Raw genomic sequence first — 20,747 nt, 5'->3', positions numbered from 1 at the left:
CCGTACGTTTGGGTCGGGTATGGCCCAAAACGTTTTACCCACTAATCCTATAAAGGAAGGCTCAATAGGTCGACGCAAACCGCGTCGTTGGATCTTTCTCTTCTCTAGATTGGCCGTCGCATCCCGTTCTCCTCCTCACTCCGCCGCTCGCCTACCCGCTTCACCATTCCTATTCCACGACGGCGGCGGCCCCTCTTCTCATCCTCGGCGCGGGACGGCTCAAGGGAGAGATGACGCCCCTCCTCCCTAGGGCCCAGGACCGGCACCACGAGAGAGCTCTTTATAACTACCCACGACGCCACCCTCTCCCTCCTCGCCGCCGCGGGACGGCCTCGATCCGGGTCGCCGCCACCGCCTATTAGGTCAGAGATTTTCCTTTTTGAGGATTTTGCTTTTCTTTTCTTCTTTTTCTTCGATTTCGATTTGCATCAGAAACTTGGATTATACTTCCTCTGTCCGAAAAATGAGTGATCCAGATTTGTCTAGATTCGCATGTATCTATACACTAAAACACGTCTAGATACATATGAATCTAAATAAATCCTAATCACTTATTTTCAGACGGAGAAAGTATGTTCTTTGACGTATGGGTAATGCAGATAATGGGTAAATTTTGGGAAGATAACCATGGAAATTTCATTGCTTGGGCACCTGAGAACACATCCTCGTCGACTACGGCCGAGAAGCACCTAGGTTCAGTGTTGAAAAGCATCCTTATGCTTTTGTTACAACATTAAACATCCTCCTAATTGGCTCCTTCCTATCCCGTGAAAGAGAAACTCGATCTGACGGCTGGATGTAGGTGCAAAAATACCTATCTCCAAGGGAACGAAAGAAAAGAACGGCCGCGTGCAGTGCGGACAATCCCCAAATCGATCGAAAAGATCCCAAAAAGAATAAGAAAATCCTTTCTTTTTCCCCCACATCCACTCGTAACGGGAAGAGGAGACAGGGCTCGTCGCCAGCTCGACTCCTTCCCCAACACCAGCTCAGAAGCAGCCGCTTCTCGAAGCGAGCAAAGAAATTCCCGACGATTGGGAGCATGGGCGCTAACGGTCACCCGCCGACGGCGAGCGTCGCCGCGCAGAACGGGTCCCACTCGAGCGGCGGCGGAGCAGGAGGAGGAGGCGGGGGAGGGGGAGGAAACCCTAGCCCCCGCAGCACGGCGGCGGCGCTCCGGCACGACCCGGGCCTGTCACAGGATTGGTCGTCGGAGGAACAGGCCATCCTCGACGACATGCTTGTCAAGTGAGTCGCTGGGTCACGTCTTTAGGCTTTCCGCAATTCAGATGAGGTGGTTTGGGTGCTTGCTTCGGACATTTCTGGCTGCAATTTGTTGATAATTTCGAGTACTTTACCGTGTAGCGGGGACTTCAAGTTTCCACGGCGTTCTTTTGAGTTCAGATTAATCAACCCCCCTCACATGTGAATTATGCTGCAAATTGGAGAAGTTAGTAGTGTTCCCGGAATATATATCACCAATTTTTTTGCGATGTATTTTTCCACCATTTATTCCCTGCCCGTTTAGACTTGCTTTTATGCTTGATGCTACCACACTAGGGTAGCTATATAATTCGGTGAAATCCCTATGCTCAAGATACCAAGACCCCTTGTTGTCATCAAAATGGTTGCATGATGGGCTTGCAAGTAGCATTCACTGTTTCAACAATATTGTGCTGTAAGGGGATCTAGGCATCTGTTAACTGCGTGCACCATAACTTTTGCACCTTCACAGTTCCATTGATGTTCCTCTGTATTTGCTCTCAGGCTTGCGTCCGATGCACCTGTTATACGTTATGCAAAAATAGCCATGAAGCTGCCACAGAAAACAGTTCGGGATGTGGCCTTGCGGTGTAGATGGATGAATGTGAGTAATATAGACATGCCAGGCATCTTCTGTATTCTTATTATCATGGCACCAAGTTTCTTTTCGGGGTTTAAGCAATGATTCGATGTTATGCATTCAACATGTAGAAAAAGGAGAGTGGTAAAAGAAAGAAAGAGGACCACAGCTCGGTGAAGAAAAGCAAGGACAAAAAGGTATTTTCAATATTTTTCTATCATCCTTCCATTTCCATGACTGTTATTATCAACTGGAAAATCAATGCTGCAATAAGTTCAGAGATTCAGTATCTGGCTGCACATAGTCTGGCAAGTCATTGAATGGTTCCTCCCAATTGGCTAACTTTTCGTAGTCGTTGTTTTCCGAAGGAAGAAGTCAGTACCATCTCTTCTAAAACTCAAGCATATTACATCTACTTGTATTTGTCGGATACTAAATGAGCTGATGAAAATTATCAGCTAAAAAACCTTATAAATGACTGAGTTGCAGATGCAGACATGAACTTTATCTGATTCTATTAAACTATGTATGTTATAAATGGAAGAATGTACAATCCTTAGTAGGAGGCCAGACATCTCTCTGAATGAAACCTCTGAATAAATTCTTAGCATCGGTTTCAGTCTGGCAGAACATTGTTCATTGTTCAAGGTATAAGTTTGTTAGGCCATGGAATCATGCTTGGGGATGAAATGTGCAAGATGTATCATTTTATAAGGGATTATTTTTATTTTGTAAATGCAACTCTCCTTTGCTTTATTGATTATCAGCTCAATCAAAGAATTTAGTACTTCATAGCCATATCTGCACTTGGTGTTTTTTAGTGTGCATTTTTCATTTGATGCAAATGTATGTTTCTTTAATTCGAACCTGTGATATTAGTTCCTACAGGTCCATGTATAACCTTTTATTTCTCATAATTATGTTTTTTTCAAAAGCAACTCACGGGGATAATGGTGTTTGACTTCTTCCAAGGGTATTAACGCATTAAAACAAATTAGATACATGTTTGTAACACTGATCTTTCTGCTCTGTTATGTCATGGCCGTGTGCCTGCCCAGCCAAGCCCATCAGGAAGATTGTGCATGAGAGCAGTAGAAATCCCTTAGGTCCTGGCAAGGGCTGTGGCATTGCCGGCAGCATATCTTCAGAATTGGATGCATTAGCTTCATATTTTCTTATTAGGAAGTTATAGATAAGGTTTGCTAGTTAGTTTGATGCGTCTTTATGTTTCGGTACCGTTATCCTTTTTTACCAAGCAAGACATAGACAGAAGTTCTTAGTTCCCTCCTCCTTTGCACTTGTGGTGATGCTACTGTCAAGGCACCATCACCTCGATCAGGCCTCAGGGCCCTCGCCCAAGCACAGATATAAAAGTTGTATGCGTGGTTATGCAGCTAATGCACCTCATTTAAATTTGAATATGCTTTACATTGCACTCACTGCTGCAGGAGAAGGTTTCAGACTCTTCATCAAAACCACCTGTTCATATAGCTGGAAGGCCTAGTGTTCCTCCATACCCCCTTCCAGCACTTCCCATTGATGATGACGAGATTTCATCCAAAGGTAACTCATGTTGATGTTCCCTGAACTATTTCTCAGGCAGTCAGGCTGTTAAGTTCCGTCGAACTCTTTAGTTTGGTTCATAATCATTTCCGCTGCAATGTAGGACTGTTTGTTGCATGAGGTGAAAGTGATAACCTGCTAGTGCCTCCTCTGTAATATATATTTTCATGTTGTTGATTGTAATCAAGACATCACATTAGCCATCAATGCACCATCTAACCAAAATAAAATCAATTAGATGCATACTCCTGGTTAGATTATATAATTAACACTACTTGATTCAGTGGTCAACAGCTTGGTTGACCAACCATTTGGAGCTAGCTGCTTCCGAGCTTTGTTTTGAAAGACAAATGAATATTGTTTACTGGCATATGTAGTTCCATGTGCCTTTGTTATACAATAGTCTGTCACATGTTGTTAAAGTCTCGATCATCATTGGAGATCAGTTGTTAAAGTATTGGTTACATAAGTTTCTCATATGTTAGATGCAGATCCGTCCATTGAAAGAATTAAAACTTGATTTTCGCATGTTAGTGAGAATTATTCAATGCTTCTTCCCAAAATGATTCCTCATCTATTGTCTGGACTCCTGGAATTAGAATTGTTTGGATGAAATACTGGAATTATGATTCCAGACTCTATTCCACTATGATGGTTATATCAAGCTTGTTTTATTTATTTTCATCTTCTTTTTTTCTTGAACAAGCATGCACAGAAACGTACAGACCACAGAAAGGTGGCCTCTACCAAACAACCAAAGCAAAATGAAAATATAAGCCTGGAAACCAAAACTGTTGGAGCAAAACAGTCAGTTTCAACCAGAAAGGTCATCAGTAACCTGTTCAAGATACTCACCAGTGGAATTTTTTTCCATGTCAACTAGGCGGCCTGTACTATCTGTAGTTCACAAGATCATGGCATATCTATGCATTTCTGAATGTTGAGTCCAAAAGTATTATGGGAATAGATCTGTCTAAGCATTTATTGCTTGAAATATCTTTTTCCGTGGTATGCCTTTTTCTTTTCTTTCGAAGAGCAATTCTTCTTGAGGTTGGCAAATACCATGCCTTTGGATCGAGTGACGGCCTAGACACCAAGTTGCTGAATTTCCCACTTTTATTGCCTTTCTGCAGCAATTGGAGGTCCAACAGGAGAACTCCTTGAAACTAATGCCCAGGTTTTGAGTCAAATTTCAACAAACCTCGGCACCATGCAGGTATTTGTTTTTCAAGATGGTCTTTTTGGTGATGCTGATCCTAGTGCTTTAAATCCTGTAGTTTACCTTCAATTTCTGTTATTTTTTATTTAATTGTTCTCGTTTCTTTCCTCTCCAGATACAGGATAACATCTCTCTGCTGTGCCAAACTCGAGATAACATACTTAGGGTCCTGAAAGAGTAAGTTTTCAATCTGCCGCCTCGTTGAATTCTGAAAATTTTGAAATCCATGACAACTTCAGGCCTTTTTGTTACTATTTAGTACCCCTTTTTAGCCCTTTTATCAGTATTTAAGGAGAAATTTGTATCACATAGGAAAAGACAATAAATGTTGTCTGTAGGGTCTGTCTTTTCGTCCGCAGTTGGCAATGCATCACATGTGGCCATGTGGCCATGTGGCCATCGAAGTGTTCTGGACAATTGGTGATCTAGTCTTCAGAGTAGATGTATGTCTCACATAGATTCATCTGCCAGTCATTGTTATTACAGTTGCCACAAGGTCATGTTTCTTGTGACGAGTCTGTCCGCCTTTCCAAGGCTTAACGAGAAATTCAAGAACACAAAGATCCATCTGGCTGACCAAATCAATTCCTGGGTCTCGTCTGCTCTTCAGTCTAAAAATGTAGCTAAATGCTGTACCCTGTAAAGATGTCAATTTGTCCTATCCTATCTACCTTTCATTTGTATAAATTCTTTGTCTCAAATTTGTTTAACGATCCTAAGATTCGAGTTATAATTCTCATGAAACATGCTTTGCAGGATGAACGATGCTCCAGAGATCATGAAGCAGATGCCACCACTACCTGTGAAGATAAACGAGGAGCTTGTCAACTCGATACTCCCCAGGCCAACTGTACCTATGCAGTAGTGATAGTGAATGGAATACATCATCTGTAGTCTCAATAGCCCTTTAGATAGGAAGCTAAAATAAAGAAAACTAGCAGGCTGGTTGTGCATTTGCGTGGCTAAATTTGTTATGTCTTGGTACATTTGTGGTTTCGTGTATTTACTCTGTTAGCTTTCTGGGCGTTTTTAGGTAGACTTGTAAAATTATAGAAAAACTAAAGGAAATTATTTGGCGTTAGCTGTTTCTCAGTGAGTTTCTCTTTTTGCTTTAATTGCAAAAGTGATTTGATATTTAGTATTATCAATATATCATTCAAAGTGAAAATGATTGTAGCCAATATTTGAATGTATTAGGTTAAGGGGTTCGCTGCGTGACAACAGAAAATCAAAAGATATCATGTTACGTGTCTGTTCCTGTCAAGTTCCTCTCATCTGTTGGTGTTATCTTTTCATCAGTATTCTTTTGAGCAATTAGAATTAATTCCAAACATGATGGGTTGAACCTAATCCATCTGTCTCACCATTATTGTACTTGCATTTCAATTGCGCAATCTTATGCCTTGAGATGCTAAACCCATGCTCTTCTCTAATTATTCGCTATCCATTGAAAATTTGCTAGTGGTAAAACATATCCTCTGTCGCTAACTCTCGCCGTAGCTATGTATTCTGAATACTTGGCCGATGTATCTTCAACTTTTATCCCAGCACGCGTACGATGCACATGCATGGTGCTTTTCTTTTCTTCAAATATAGTATCACTGCGGCTGGAATTACTTGTCGAAATATTACATGTATTTAGAGACTTTTTATACATAGATACATCTATATGTGGGCAAATTTGAGACAAGTAATACCGATCGGAGGGAATATGGCTATCTGGTTTGTTAATGAAACGGGGGATAAACACCTTCTAATAGACGTGTATAGTGCACCAGAGGTTTGTGCAGTCAACAAGGTACATCTCCAAGCGGTTGCTTGCTTCTATGGAACATGTCGCCAATTATAGCGTATCATCGATTGCTAGCTTCGAGTTAGTCATCGATAGTTTGATCGAGGGACAAACCTTGCTTATTAGGGATTATTGTTTCCAGAACTGAATGATTTGTCTAGTATGTATTGATAATTGATGATGTGAGTTGGCCTTAGCTTGAGTTGTCCCGTGCAATTTTTGCTTAAAATAAGTTACCCCGCATCTACTTGTCATGGTTGAAGTCATTGCAGTAGGGAGCGAAGATCTCCTCTGTTGATGCCTAATTTTGCTATGCCTGAGAGTCTCTTTAATTTGTAGGATTCTCGTAGTACGAGGATGGAAATGCATAAAGAATACATAAATGCATATCTAAAATAGAGGATTGAAAAACGTAAAAATTATGACTTGCTTGATTTGCAGACATAGGAAAAAAACTCGGGAGTCCTGATAAGCAAAGTCAAATGGAAGTCAAAGCACCAACATTTGAAACTAGGATAAATGGGAAAATTCTTTGTTTTTCCTTTGGTTCGTTCCTGTAAATCAAATAGGTAAATGGCACCAAACAAAAGAAAGTTTAGCCCTTGCGTTGGATATTTTCCAAAGAGAAAAGTATATTTATTGCCCACCAACTTGTTGATAAGTACGCGAATGGTCTTTGGATTTTTGTGTGTATAATTTTCATCCCACAACTATTGAAACCGTACATCAACGGTCTCCCACTTTATCCAGACCGGCATCATTGCCGACATGAAGATATAATAGTAGGTGATCATGATGAGGTCACACAGGTCGTGCAACATGCTAGGACACTTGTATGCGTGTGACAATCCTCAACACGAGGAGCAACGACAACCCCACTGTTCACATCGAGACGAGACCGAGGTCCTGAAGGCCAGAAATGAGGAGAGGCTGATAGGAGAAATTCACCGGGACATGGACAAGCTCAGACAAGTTGGACGTAGTCTCGAGAGGCGAGACACACTTAACAGGAAACTCTCATGGAGGCCGCCCTCTGCTTTCTCTTGAGACTACTAAGAAGAAACTGCGCTAAAGAGGAAGAAAAGGGGAAGGTGGTGGAGAGAAAGGTGCACAAATGGTGACTGCGTTGTCTTCTCATGCGGACGTGGTGTTGTAATGCTTGCATACGGTTGGTGACCGAAGAGGGCAAATTTATCGCTTAGACAAGAGGAGGGGGATAACACAAAATTTCTGTGAATGGGTATAACTAACATTTATGCGATCATTTATCAGACACGGGACACACAAGCAAAATACATGGGTTGGGGGAGGGGGGGGGGTTGGGGGAAGAGGGGGGTGTCTATGTTTATAAGCAAGATTCTATACCAATATATTAAATTGGAGTTGGTGGTGATGGTACAGACGTAAAAAAATCATAAAAACCGAAATTACCCTCCATATGCCATCGGAAAAAATCATAAAAACCGTCCCACGCACCCTAACAAGAAAAAGAAAACAGAACATCTGCCTTGCGCCGCCGGTCGTATGTCAACATCGTGTGCGTCCGTCCCGTCCCGATTCTCTTTCCCTCCTCCGCGCCAAGGCCACCGTGCCCTAGCTCATTTCCCGCGCCGCCACGGAACAGGTCGGGATCCATCCCCGTTGCAAGGGAATCCTCCAGGCGGCCACGTCACGATGGCATCTTCAGGCGGCCGGCGGTGAGCATTCTTGATACGATCCATCCATCCATCCTCTCCCTGCTAGAAGTTCCAATCCGTGCCCCCCGTGCGCCGCGTACACGTGCTTCGCCACCGCCAAGCGTGTTGTGCCACCACAAGATCGTGCAGTGCACCGCTACCAGATCAGGGACGAGGAAGGGGATTCGTCGTCCAGATCGATGGGATTGGGGAATTGGGGAGATCTAGCTCCTGCCTACTCGTGGTCCTGGATGTAGATACGGAGAAGGGAAGAACAGGCACTGGGCCGCCAGATCGGGAGTATTTGGGGAGGGGGAGGCTTGCAACGAATGAGAAAAGTGGCAGAGTGGGCCGCCAGATCGAGAATGACACGTGGTGCCTGTGTAACAGATTAAAAAAAGTTAAATGGGCCGTGCTGCACCGGCATGTAGGCTTGAGATCGAGGATTGCGGGCCAGCACAACCCGTTTAGTTCCGTGCTTTTTGGCCCCGCAGGCTCACGGGCTTTTTGGCCTGACCAATTGGCCACCTATAGTCATGGGATGGCGCAATGTTTTCTATTTTTTTATTGATGATCAAGTTTTTGCGAGCACATGTAGTCAAAGTAAAAAAGACATCGTGTGCATAATAACAAAGTTATCTTGTTTGCGTGGGATATATTCTCCACAGTGACAAAAATTCTATTGACTTTGAGCATCAATGTCGATTTTTACATAGTTTCGTCCCTGTACATTTGCAGGAGAGAGTGTGATGGCCCATTGCAAGACACGGGTATTTTACTAATAGTTATGAAATGGGCGTTTTCTAAGTTTGATAACTAAATGAAACGGCTCACAAGTTTCATGACTAATCTTTACATTTTACTCAAATCCGAACACAATTCGAACGTAACCAGGTTGCCGACTCCCAACTCCCAAGACCAGCAGTGCAGCAGGTGTCAGATCAGGGTTCCGGTCATGCGGCACAACACAGCGGGGCATTTTGCGGCGCATTGGCCGCTCACGCGTGCCCCACCTCGTCCCCTTTTCTTTTCTTACGCTGCAGAGTCAATGCCCTGGTCAAAGCTCCGCGCGAGCATGTCTTCCTCCTGCCCCTCCTAGGCTACAGCCTCCCCAGGCCCCGTCTGCTCCCCGTGTCCCCCTTCCCCCTCTCCTCCCGTTCCCCCACCGGCGCAGGCACCCACATTCCCCTCCCCCGCCGCAGATCTCCCGGTCCCCCCCACCATGGACGTCCCATCCGCCTCGGTCTCCACCTCCGCCGCCGCGGGATCGGCCTCGCGCGACGTCGCCGCGATGCCGGACACCCCGCCGCGCCGGGCGGCGAGGCACCGCCGCGCGCAGTCGGAGATCCTCCTCGGAGCCACCGCCCTCCCCGACGACCTAACCTTCGACGCCGACCTCGGCGTCGTCGGAGAGGGCAGCGGCGGCGGCGGCGACAACTACGACGACGAGGACGACTATGAGGAGGACGAGGAGGGGAGCGGCGGCGGCGGCGGGGGCAGCCGGATGTTCGAGATGTTCCTCGAATCCGGCGGCGGGCTGGCCGAGCCGCTGGAGGCAACGCCGTACCCGCCGCCGCCGCCCTCACGGCCCCGGCACCAGCACAGCATGTCCATGGACGGCTCCACGTCGCTTGCGGCCTCCTCCTCCGCGATGGCCGGGAGGGCCGGTGCGGACGCCAAGAAGGCTATCTCCGATGCCAAGCTCGCGGAGCTCTCTCTCGTTGACCCCAAGCGCGCCAAGAGGTGAGACTAGCCTGAGAGCACAAGTGAACAAACCGCCTTTGTTAGCATACTCGGCTCGTAGGAATTTGCCAATAGGATATCGATTGCGGAGGTTGATAGGGACGTGTTGCCTCTTGAAAAAGAGGCACACGAATGTGGTGTGAAAGCGAAGAAAGTTGCGGAATCTGGAATCATTTTTCTATCTTAAGGAGCACGAATTATTGGATGTCTTACTTCTCTTTTAGGCCTTATTGATAAAACTGAATTTGCTGATGAGGACTATCTACATAGTTTCAGTATAGCTAGCGATGCTAACAAGAAGTATGCAATAGTCTTTTGTGTTCTTAATCTTACCTCTAGGCCTCTAGGGTGAGTGAGCACTTCATTTTCTGGCAATTAGATTGAATTACCCTTCTAATTGTTAATTGGTTCACTAGTTAATTAGAATCTGTCGATTATGAATATGATTAAATTGCATGTAGAAATTTATATCTGAACTTTTGCATTACCTTTGATGGAGGTAGGCCACAGGATAGCAGAGGGTTTTACCATGGCAATTTGGTAATAGCCTTTCTCACTGGTGGTAATTTAGTACAAACATTTGCACTATGCAAGTTAGTCTGCTCAAATTGTGAGAGTAATTAGTCAGTCTGATTTTTGCCATGACAATACAGATGTGCCTTCGTCATGTAATTTGCTTTGACTCCAACTATTTTGTTGCACTTAGGTTCTGTGTGCTTTTGGGGTTAGTACTTGCTATTTATATTAATTTCTCCTAATCTTTTACTCCATTCAATCATTTTAGGATCTTGGCAAACCGCCAGTCAGCTGCTAGGTCAAAAGAAAGAAAGATGCGGTACATTGCAGAGCTTGAGAGAAAAGTACAGACTCTCCAAACAGAAGCAACTACACTTGCAGCTCAGTTGTCCATGTTACAGGTTATTTATTGGGCTTTATTTTATCTTAAATTTTTGCGCATTGATATGAGTTTGGTGGTTTACACCTGGGTTTGGAAGTTGATTTGGCTAACAATTGCTACCCAATCTCAGGAATGGTTGACACAAATAGTAAATGTTAGGTATTTCAATACATGCCCGGTGTGTTAATGATTTATTTTAGCATTTAATTAGATGTTTCTACTGTTGTCATTTTGTCACTGTTTGCTTGTTCAGTTGTTGAATGTTTTGCCAATTTTATCTTGTAGAATACCACTTATGTCTGCATATGATTACTAAATTTGTCAGTTATTCCGTACGTCATTATGTGTTCACACTCACACCTCTAACTAGTGAAGCTGTTGGATATGGTGCATACCCTATTCTCACAATATCGATTTTGAGCGGCCACCACTTATGTTACTTCTGCAGGTTGTTTAAATCTGATATATTGCTACAAGTTAAGATTAAACATTTAATACGATCTTATCGTACAGCTGCATATTTGTTAGTATATTGCAGATTTGTAGTTTTTTTAAGAACTTGCTCTTAGATTTTCCATCAGTGATGAGTATTCTTTATCATCTGCATGTTACAGATAGATACCACAGGTTTAACAAGTGAGAATGGTGATTTGAAGCTGCGGCTGCAAACAATTGAGCAGCAGGTCAGGATGCAGGATGGTAAGGTTTTTGTTCAAGTTGTTCTTTTTTTACATCACAAATGCGAAGTCAATAAAATTATGTTTTGGAAAGGCATGGTGCTTCCAACTGACATCTACTCGTTACTGTTCAAAATTTACTGTCGGACTGAAAAATATTGTTCTTTTGGACCTTCTCCTGAATTTTTTTTCTTGATAGTCTAGAGATCGAACTGGCTCCTATCATTTTTGGCAGAGTTGTCTTGTGCTAGCCTTTTGGTTATGTTAACTTTCGTCCCCCTATAATCTTGACCAGGGGTGCTATCTCTTTCATTATCTTACAAATGTAGACATTGCAAGTTCGTAACTGTTCCCTTTTTACATGTAGCACTGAACGATAGACTGAGGGATGAGGTTCAGCAGCTCAAGATTGCAACAGGACAGGTCAATGCTAGCAGTGGAAAAATGGGAAACTTCGGCCTGTCCTCGTACGGATCTAATCCACAAAGTTACCAGCGCAGCCATGTACAATCTCTTCTCGCCGCCCAGCAGCTGCAGCAACTCCAGATCCACCACTCCCAGCAGCAGCAACATCAAATGCAGTTGCAGGACCAACAACATCTTGCCACGGTCCAGCGCCAGCGCCAGCAGCAACTACTTCAGGAAGCAATGCCATTTCGGGGAGACCTGAAGATGAAAGGAATTGCCATGACATCCCATGTGCAAAATGCAGCCGCTTTTGATGCCCACGCAAGGAGCGAGCCGTGAGCCCGTGAAGTGGCACAGCAGGATAGGTACATGTCAGCTGTCAGTAATAATATTGCGTTGTACTGTCTGAGTTGAGTGACTCTCATGCATATGCTAGTGCAGTACTCCGTATGTAGGTGCAGACCCCATTCAGGTGCAAGCTGTTGCAGAACTGATGAACCAAACCAAGTACTCCTTTAGCAGGCGGAGTGTTTCGTCTGGAATTAACCCTTGAGTTTGTGTCCGAAACCTTTGTCGGATATAATACTGGTAGTGGTCTAGCAGAAGTTCAAACACTGACGAGCTAAACCGAATGTTGCTTTTGCCCAGATGAGGCTGACGTATTTGTCAGTTCAATCAAATAAAATGCTCCATGGAAAAATACTCATGGCCTGGGATATCCTCTTTTCTTCTGAAAAACATACTAGCTTATTATGCTTGCCGTGTTCATGTCCTGTTATGGGGGGCTTATATAAGGCGCAGCAAGATCGACCCATATTTGCAACTTTCCTCTACATGTTCCTGCTGTTCTCAGTATGGAAAAAACTCAAGACGTGAAGCTGAAGGCATGTGCTGCCGTGTTACAGAATCAGCAAATGTTCATTGATCGATGCACAGGGAAAGGGGGGAAGAAAACTTTAGCAAGCTACCAATGGACAAAAAGGGTACAACACAACACGACGGCACCATGTAAACAATGTAGTACCAATATACAAATGTGAATCAGAGCGTCCAGCTAATTGAGCTAGAAAAACAGCAGTCACTCCAGCCCCTGCTCCTGTATCCTATACCTCAAAAAGAATTTTTTAACGGATTCTCAAATTCGCTGTCCACCCAACAGCTCCAATCAATTTGCTCACAGGCACAGCGGAAACGGCTCTTCTCTATGTAGATACTCCTGGCCTCGAGATCGGCTCCAGATATGGGCGTTGCCGTTGGGTGTGTTTTGGTGTGTTTGATCATATGGAATCAGTCGTCGTCGTCATCGTACCAGCGCTTGATCTCGAAGGCGGCGATGGCCATGACCCAGACGGCGACGAAGACACCGTAGGAGACGATGTAGGAGCTGAGCTCCTGCGCGATGGAGAGGCCCAGGAAGATGTTGCCGATGGCCAGCAGGATCGCCGCGCGGCCAATGTTGTGGTGGTACCAGTTCCAGAACCGCCGCACCTTGGACGTCTTGTCCGGCCGCGCCAGGATCGCTGTCACCTGTTCATTCATCAAAAGGCAGCTTCAGTTAGATTGTTCAAGTTCTAAAAGTGTTCAACTTCAATCCCCTGTTCTTCGGGAGCATGTTATTTCTGCCGGCTTCAAGAACATCAACGCGACAGCATGCATTGTCTAGTAGTAGGTCGCTCTCTGCTATTGTATTACTAGTCTCTAGAGTCAAAGAGCATCGAAGCATCTATCTGAATACTGACGGCAGGATTCACGGGGCATGTGGATGCTACACTTCACTAGTTCAGATTCACAGACAACCACTACTGCAAATCCAGGCTAGTGCCGGTCCATTCTGCCAGCCCAAATGACGATACACGCACATCTATCTAGGTGTCGCCAGCCAATCAAGGAACCAAAGCTGGACTCAATCAAATTTGTCAGCATTTCTAAAAAACTTCTCACCCCCCCACCCCCACCCATGTTACGGACACACATAATAATGAGACTGAAAGAGTGGTTGGCTTCTCCTTTTCAGTACTACAGTACGGTGCTGCAGCTGCATTTCGTACCTGGAGAGAGGTCATGGACAGGATGGCGATGCCGATGGCCTTGTGCACGTAGATGTTCTTGAGCCCGTCCTCGTTGAGGCGGAAGCCGAGGATGACGGCCACGATGCCGACGGCGAATCCAAGCCCCTGGATGGCCATGTGGCCGTAGAACCAGTACGGCTCCTGCCGCCGGAAGTAGCGCGCCGCCATCATGCCCACCGGCAGCAGCACGCCCCACCCCATCATGGACAGCAGCCCGTGCCACCTCTCCGCCGGGAACGAATCGGTCACGGCGTCGCCATTAGACGCCAGCCCTGACCAAAAATCAAACAGATCCGCCGTAAAAAAATGTTCGCAATTATTCTGAGCAGACGTAATTAACCAGAGAGCGTGACAGAGGGGGAGATTTTGATGTTTTTTTTACCGGAAGTGTAGTTGAAGGAGCGGGAGCCCATATCGCGGTGCATCTGGAGCTTGGAGTCGGAGGAGGGGATGAAGCCCTCGTATCCCACGGAGTAGATCAGGTGCGGCTGCGGGCGGTCCGTGTTGAGCTCGAAGGCGAGGTAGAGCCTGCCGGAGTGCGAGACGAGGGCGGACCTGTTCCTGACCATGGCGAGGCGGCCTTCGTTCGGGGTCACGTCCTCCGGGGTCCGGCCCTGGAGGTAGTACTGCTTGATGACGCCGCCCTTGCCCTTGCCGTCGCCGCCGCTCGACGCCGCCGCCCACCCGACCACGGCGCTGCTCCCGATCATCAGCCCTTTGCCGGAGAACCCCACCGCCACGAAGGTCCCCTTGTCCGGCGCCGACAGCACGAAGCTCCATTTGTTGGGCGCCGTGTTCTTGTACTGGCGAAGAAAGGAAAGGAAAGGGAAAGCAGTTCGGGTCAGGGACAGGGCACCAGATTGGTTCACCACATTTGATGCCAAGGACGACGGTTTGGCATGAATCTGTCACTCGGTTGCTCAAATTCAGACTGACGTTGACAACAATGGCATGAAAAAGAAAGAATAATGTAGAAATACTGCAAGAGGGCAAGAACAGAGAGAGGATTTTTACCCGGAGGATGAAGTCCTCTTGCTTCCAGAGGGTGATGCAGCGGAACGCGGAGGAGTCGAAGGGGACGAGATGCGCCACCTGGAGATCTCCGGCGCACGAGTCCGACTTCTGGTGGCTCACCGCGAAGCAGAAGCCGAGGAGGCAGAGCAGCAGCAGCACGGACGAAGCCCCCATTGGTGGTTGCCTCGTCTCACTCTACTCTTCTTCTTCTTCTTCTTCTCCCTGAGCCTTCTTCCCCTCCGTGCCACGGCACGGCCACCGCCGCCTGTTTCCTTCTTGGATTTGGCACCGCAGCGGTGGATTCGGAGCTCGGACAAGATTGGTGCCTGGAAAAGGGAAGGAAATGGCCAAGGAATGGGAGCCTCCCGCTGCTGGGGGCAGTTTGGCAGGTCAGAGGATGCTGCTGGTGGTGGTGCCCCTCCAATGGAAATCCCCAAATCGAGTACTGCTGCTGTCCCAGCATGTACATATATCCCCTCAAGTCGCAGTGTCCTTGCGTCTACATGTCTTTGTGTTTAGAGCTGGCGTTTTACCAAAGCAAAAACAAGGCGCACATGCGGCAAACAGTCCGTGCATCATCACAGTCTGCAGTGGATTTTCCGCTCGATTTGTTACTAGGGAAAAAGGAAACCGAGCGAACTCGTGTGTTTGTCAAATCTACGCTTGTCTGTTCGGATTTCACACGGAAACCACATCGACTCTGGCAGTACTAAATTTTGGATACTGTTAGAGTAGTGTACTGTATGTGTCGGCCCAATGAGAAAGCCGTTGCTTGTTACTGGAACCCGGTCCATGAACGGGCGCCAGAGCCAGCATGTCGGTTTGTCACGTAGAGGGTAGATAAACACAAGCACGGGCCAGAGACAAAACAAAACCGAGGAGGGGCGACGTACGCATGCATGTGTATGTACCAGCGTGCGTCCAATCAGTGAGGCTTGCACAGCGAGGAAGGGGAAATGGGGGAAAAGAAGAGTAAAAAACGGGAAAAGGCCACCGGCGCGACCACAGGGGATGGATGGATGGCGGGGCCGGCCGTGGGATGCTGCTGCTGGGACGAGCCTGGAGTGAGCGGGCGAGCACGGGGAAAGGCAGCTAGCTTGGGCTAAGCTGGTCCAGGTGATTATTGCGCTCCGGAACAGCTCATTTTCTCATTGGTCTAGCCTAGCTGCACGGATCAACTAAAGAAAGATGCCGGGCGCACATGCAGTTCTCCTCCCTCTCTTTTGTGCAGTTTGGCCTGTTTGCCTCACACCGATCCGTCGGTTTCGAACAAGGCGTCGTCCCTTGCTAGTGGCGTGCAAGTCGGAAGGAACCCTGATTTGATTGAATCTTTCCTGCTTGATCTTCCAGGATCTTCTTTCATGTCATTAAGTTTGGTCAGGATTTGTTTGGTCCCCTTAATCCTCGTGTTCCTGCCCTGAAAGAGGAGGTGAATACAGGAGTAGGTTAGTCCGTCACAAACTCACAATATCGTCCTTCATGTAAACTCTTTTTTGTTGACTACTCTTTACATTTAGTCCGTAGCTCATTTCACCCAATATTTCGCCTCATTCTATTATTTACATTTTGACCCTTAGTTGTCATAGTTCTATAATAAAATTTTGGTCGTAAATTGCACGTCATTAAACCTAACATTGCAGCCTAGAAAGTGCGTCTAAGAATATCCTATTTTCCTGACAGACATATACAAAAACAATTGCACATAGATACCTAATACATCAATAGTTCAAATTATGAATTTCTGCAAAAATCTACTGCACATACATAACGAAGAAATTACCAATCCTAAATGTTTTGCTACATATGCAGTTATGCACTTAAAGACGGGATAAGTTCATATTACAACTCTAAACTAACCATTGAGTTTAGATTACCCCCGAACTTCAATACCAGTTTAGAACACAACCTCCGACTATTCGTACCATTTAAATTACCCTCTCACCCATCCAAAAGATGGTTCACATACGTGGCAGGTTTGACCAACTCAACTAACATTTTTTCAGTCTAGAAAAATATGGAGAAAAACAAAATTCATGTTCTCAACTTATTATTAAAATTTCAGCTCCATTGGGAAAACGATCGGTAGCCTACTGTTAAAATTTGACCAACTCAACTTACCCATTATGTTGGCTTAAATTTTGAATTAAAAAAAAAGTTTCCAGAAAAAATTGGAAAAATTACAGAAAATCATAAAGTGACGTTGTTAGCTTACTGTTAAAATTTCATCGCATTCCGACTAATGATTGAGAAGAAATGTGGCAGTCAACTCGGTTAAAATCTAGCACGTATGCAAAAAAACATATTTTAGCTACAATAGGGGCTGATTTAAATGATGTAAATAGTCGACGGTTGTATTCTAACCGGTATTGAAGTTTAGGATAATTTAAACTCGGTGGTTAGTACAGGGTTATGATATGGACTTACTTCCTTAAAGACAGATAATAATTATTTCTGACTATGCGTATGTATGCATTTTAACTTTGCAAATAACCTTACTAACTTATCAAATCATCGTGGCTTTGGCGTGTAGCCTACTACCTACCTTGCAATATCAACCGGACGCGTATTATTTGTATATAGAAAACCCCGACGTGCATTTCACAAAGTTAATTCTGACTGACGTGCCACCTACCTGATGTGTGGTAAGTGTCCTTTCATAACACCCCTATGTATGTATTCCATTATGGAGCGATGTGATATCTGCACCTAACCTACTTAAGCTGCTTCCAATTAAATGCAAATTTCTATCAACGTAAACTAATGGAGCCTCATCCGGTGTCCGGTGCTGTAAAAAAAGGCGCGTTCGGTGAAACACATCTAAATCAAATATACCATACGCCGATTGTGAGAATATCCTTTTATGACTGAGGCAATTTACAGATCCTGACTTCGTAGAAAGTTATAAACTTTGTTTTCATACTGTTCATGTTCTCTCCATGGAAGGTTACCATCACGCGCCATCATCGTGAGTTTCGGTAAGGCGATGACACTACCGCGGGCGGAAAGCAAAAGGTGAAGTCGTAAATGGAAAGAAAAATCAAAAGTTTGGAGTGCTGCAGCTTTGACGTCACGATGAGCGCTTCAGCTAGCTCTCGCCGCGTGCACTGTTTCGAAAGTGTCAATTTTCAGTATGTTTCGGCTGCTCTTAACTTGCCGTTATCGGATCTTTGCTACACCTAGAGTGGTCGGTGCACCGGTGATGCACCAGTTAAAGCCTCGGCATGGTTGGAACCTCATTCGATGGTTCAGCATGTTGCTATTTTAAGAGGAGCTGGTGTGGTCAGTTGAGGCCACTGTGATCACATGATTGGATATCACTGATAAAGTAAGGAAGGTATTAAATGCAAAATAAATAATGGTAATGCCCCCTTTTTTTCTCTTCAACTCGATCGGCACCACGTTCTGATGCTATTTGTGCAGGTCATGGATATTCTCATCGACCATGCTGACTACACGACCACTGGTGATACCGCACATGGAAAATGGCAATACGATTTCGATTAACTAGGTGATTTCCCGCGTGTTGCTGTGAAAAGTTCTATATGCACATCTAGATATGATGTTATGAACAAATGATAATAATACGATTCAATGCAAAAAATATGAATATTGTAGGACAAAACGATTTATCGTTCATAATAGCTATAGGAGTAACTTTGATGTACATAAACATCAAAATATGTGTGTTTGCAGATCTTAGAAAGAGTGACATACATATCATGAAAATATGTGTATTTGGTAAAATATTTATATCCAGCGTGAAGATGAAAATCCTAACTATCAAAATATTAAATTCGAAAGGACCACCAAAATGAATTTCTAATGGGTTACAACTCATGATGTGGATGGTGATGTGGACATATTGCATGTCAAGCTTGCAAACATTTAATGAAGATGGTGGAGATCAACTTTATAGATATTATAGATACCACGCAGTACTCCGTTGTTTCACACGGAGGATGTGAGAGCTTCCGCACCAGTGCCAGTCAGCAGTGAATTCTTCATGTCTAGTAAAACACTGACGGTTCTAGGAATCATTTTTAAGCAAGATTTTGGAATCAATTAGCTCTCCGGAATTAAGTTAGCATCTCAATGCTTTCGTTTTATACTACGCAGAAATCAGAAATGAGAAATCACAAGAATGCAAGGCGTATGAAGTGAGAAAGTCTCGCTCAGTCTCGATCACATGATAGGACTGCTTCCGTATACGTACAAACATCCCTCTACGCGTGGATGTTCTCCTTTCAAGCACCCTGCGTGGGGATGGCTAATAAAAGGGAGAAGCCGAAAGTTGATCTGATGATCAACCGAGATCGATCGAGTTGAGCAAAAGGGGATCACGGAACTGAAAAGAGAAAGAGGCCAAGTGCGGATCGGAGCCTCCCATTTTCAGATTTCACCTGCGTCATTCGCTTGCCTCCCTCGTAGGCTACCTAAAGATTCTTACCCCATTTCACCCGCGTAAATTAAGCAAGCTCGTGCAGTCCACACGCCCCAACTCCGGCAGTATGACAGTCACCGCCGTATCTAGCTCAACAAGTGGCAAGGCCAACTTAACTCAGAAATTTATGACACCCACTACCCAGCAGCTGAAGTGAACTCGTGCCAGTGGCAGTGTAGTACAACTGCACAACAACAAAGGTCTGCCTCCGTACGTACGTCATAGTACATGAATCGTGCGGAGACAGGGGGAATTAATCAGCAGACGATGGCATATCACAGCATGGGAAAGAGGTATCAACAGGTCGGTCAAATGAACATCAATCAACACGAGACTAGAAGAAAAAAAATCAACCAATACGATGACGAAGCATCTACCGGGGAGCAATTAGTGTTAGCGTATCGGTCTGTCGTGGCTGACTATACTAATTTAATCGGCGAGATCGGACAATGGCGGAGACGGAGACAGATAGAGAGGAGGGCTGGAGACAGCAGGGGAGACGCAGCATGTGGGCGTCGTGGTTGGCTGCAAAAAGACGATATTACTAGGAGCCGAAGAAGAGCCCGGAAGGCCAACGCCATCGGTCTCTCTCGGGATCGCAAGTGGTGTGTGTGTGTGGTGGGGTGGGGGGGGGGGGGGGGTGGAATGAATTTTAGCACGACCCATGTGGAGCACTCGACTGCACCAGGCCACCAACCGCTACGGTACAGCGCATTCGCTGGGACAGCTGATATATTCTTCCTCCAGCTCGATCGGCTCGGCCTGTGCCTTGGGTCGGCAGGCATGCGTGTAAGCAGATGCAAAAGATGAGGAGCTAGCGTCAGCACGATATGAATGATGGATTATCGTGATTCGTGTCCTGTATGGTTCATGTTTCGTTGCCTCATTTAGTTGCGTAGGTTCGGCATGTGTATACTTGGGAACAGTGGTTCTGGGTTCTGACAGGGAATGTTGATCGTTAAGACAGATTCTTTAGGAAAAGGAACGGTTTTCTTTTCTCTCCGTGAAAGAACGTAGCTGTTCGCTTCTGCTTGGACAGAGCTCTCTTCACGACTCACTGCCTCCTTGGAGGTGTCACGGACTCACGGCGGGTGAATTAGCCTCGTGCTTCTAGATAAACTGGCTAAGTGCTGTCTGCAGCAACGTTCCCTTGTTGCGTGAAGACCTAATTTTTTTTTTTAGCGAAGCGTGAAGACCTAAATAAACTTGTTGCAGAGGTAAACCAGGCTGTGTACACCCTCTGGGCTCTGGAAGTGGCATGTTAGCACTTACCAGGCTCGGCCCATCTGAAAATGTAGCATCAAATTTGGTCCATGAACGCCCATGGCTTCAGAATTCAGGCTACCAACTGGGAGCACTTTTTTTAAATGTACTGGTAGGCTGTAGCACAATATGGACTTCATA

General features: G+C 45.5%; 3 protein-coding genes across 3 annotated transcripts; 2 read left to right on the top strand and 1 right to left on the bottom strand.

The window, feature by feature from the left end:
- The first annotated feature begins 899 nt into the window (after nt 1-899).
- On the top strand, nt 900-5,740 carry LOC100843315. The gene is made up of 7 exons (XM_003580008.3): nt 900-1,248; nt 1,768-1,867; nt 1,975-2,040; nt 3,292-3,406; nt 4,540-4,622; nt 4,741-4,802; nt 5,382-5,740. Exons 1-7 carry the CDS (start codon nt 1,043-1,045, stop codon nt 5,488-5,490), a joined length of 741 nt encoding a protein of 246 aa, XP_003580056.1. The 5' UTR covers nt 900-1,042; the 3' UTR covers nt 5,491-5,740.
- A 3,175-nt stretch (nt 5,741-8,915) lies between these two features.
- LOC100843010 (transcription factor RF2a) lies at nt 8,916-12,525 on the top strand. The gene is made up of 4 exons (XM_003580007.4): nt 8,916-9,836; nt 10,621-10,753; nt 11,349-11,433; nt 11,779-12,525. The coding sequence occupies exons 1-4, from the start codon at nt 9,316-9,318 to the stop codon at nt 12,156-12,158; spliced, it is 1,119 nt and encodes a 372-aa protein (XP_003580055.1). The 5' UTR covers nt 8,916-9,315; the 3' UTR covers nt 12,159-12,525.
- A 167-nt stretch (nt 12,526-12,692) lies between these two features.
- On the bottom strand, nt 12,693-15,406 carry LOC100842400 (cytochrome b561 and DOMON domain-containing protein At3g07570). The gene is made up of 4 exons (XM_003580005.4): nt 14,903-15,406; nt 14,271-14,691; nt 13,868-14,160; nt 12,693-13,346 (listed from the first exon to the last, which is right to left on the bottom strand). The coding sequence occupies exons 1-4, from the start codon at nt 15,074-15,076 to the stop codon at nt 13,107-13,109; spliced, it is 1,128 nt and encodes a 375-aa protein (XP_003580053.1). The 5' UTR covers nt 15,077-15,406; the 3' UTR covers nt 12,693-13,106.
- Nucleotides 15,407-20,747: the final 5,341 nt, after the last annotated feature.

Source organism: Brachypodium distachyon, chromosome 5 (assembly GCF_000005505.3).
Source record: "Brachypodium distachyon strain Bd21 chromosome 5, Brachypodium_distachyon_v3.0, whole genome shotgun sequence".
Taxonomy (NCBI): domain Eukaryota; kingdom Viridiplantae; phylum Streptophyta; class Magnoliopsida; order Poales; family Poaceae; genus Brachypodium; species Brachypodium distachyon.
Note: the sequence above shows the minus strand (reverse complement) of the source record. Positions and strands in the feature narration are given on the sequence as shown.

What these genes read in the sequence shown, in the direction of transcription:
- LOC100843315 (XM_003580008.3), top strand. Translation starts at nt 1,043, where the DNA reads ATGGGCGCTAACGGTCACCCGCCGACGGCGAGCGTCGCCGCGCAGAAC. An exon ending in CTCGACGACATGCTTGTCAA is followed by an intron (nt 1,249 to 1,767) that starts GTGAGTCGCTGG and finishes ATTTGCTCTCAG; the next exon opens with GCTTGCGTCCGATGCACCTG. An exon ending in AGAAAAGCAAGGACAAAAAG is followed by an intron (nt 2,041 to 3,291) that starts GTATTTTCAATA and finishes TCACTGCTGCAG; the next exon opens with GAGAAGGTTTCAGACTCTTC.
- LOC100843010 (XM_003580007.4), top strand. Translation starts at nt 9,316, where the DNA reads ATGGACGTCCCATCCGCCTCGGTCTCCACCTCCGCCGCCGCGGGATCG. An exon ending in GACCCCAAGCGCGCCAAGAG is followed by an intron (nt 9,837 to 10,620) that starts GTGAGACTAGCC and finishes CAATCATTTTAG; the next exon opens with GATCTTGGCAAACCGCCAGT. An exon ending in GCAGGTCAGGATGCAGGATG is followed by an intron (nt 11,434 to 11,778) that starts GTAAGGTTTTTG and finishes TTTTACATGTAG; the next exon opens with CACTGAACGATAGACTGAGG.
- LOC100842400 (XM_003580005.4), bottom strand. Translation starts at nt 15,076, where the DNA reads ATGGGGGCTTCGTCCGTGCTGCTGCTGCTCTGCCTCCTCGGCTTCTGC. An exon ending in CTCCTTCAACTACACTTCCG is followed by an intron (nt 14,161 to 14,270) that starts GTAAAAAAAACA and finishes ATTTTTGGTCAG; the next exon opens with GGCTGGCGTCTAATGGCGAC. An exon ending in TGTCCATGACCTCTCTCCAG is followed by an intron (nt 13,347 to 13,867) that starts GTACGAAATGCA and finishes ATGAATGAACAG; the next exon opens with GTGACAGCGATCCTGGCGCG.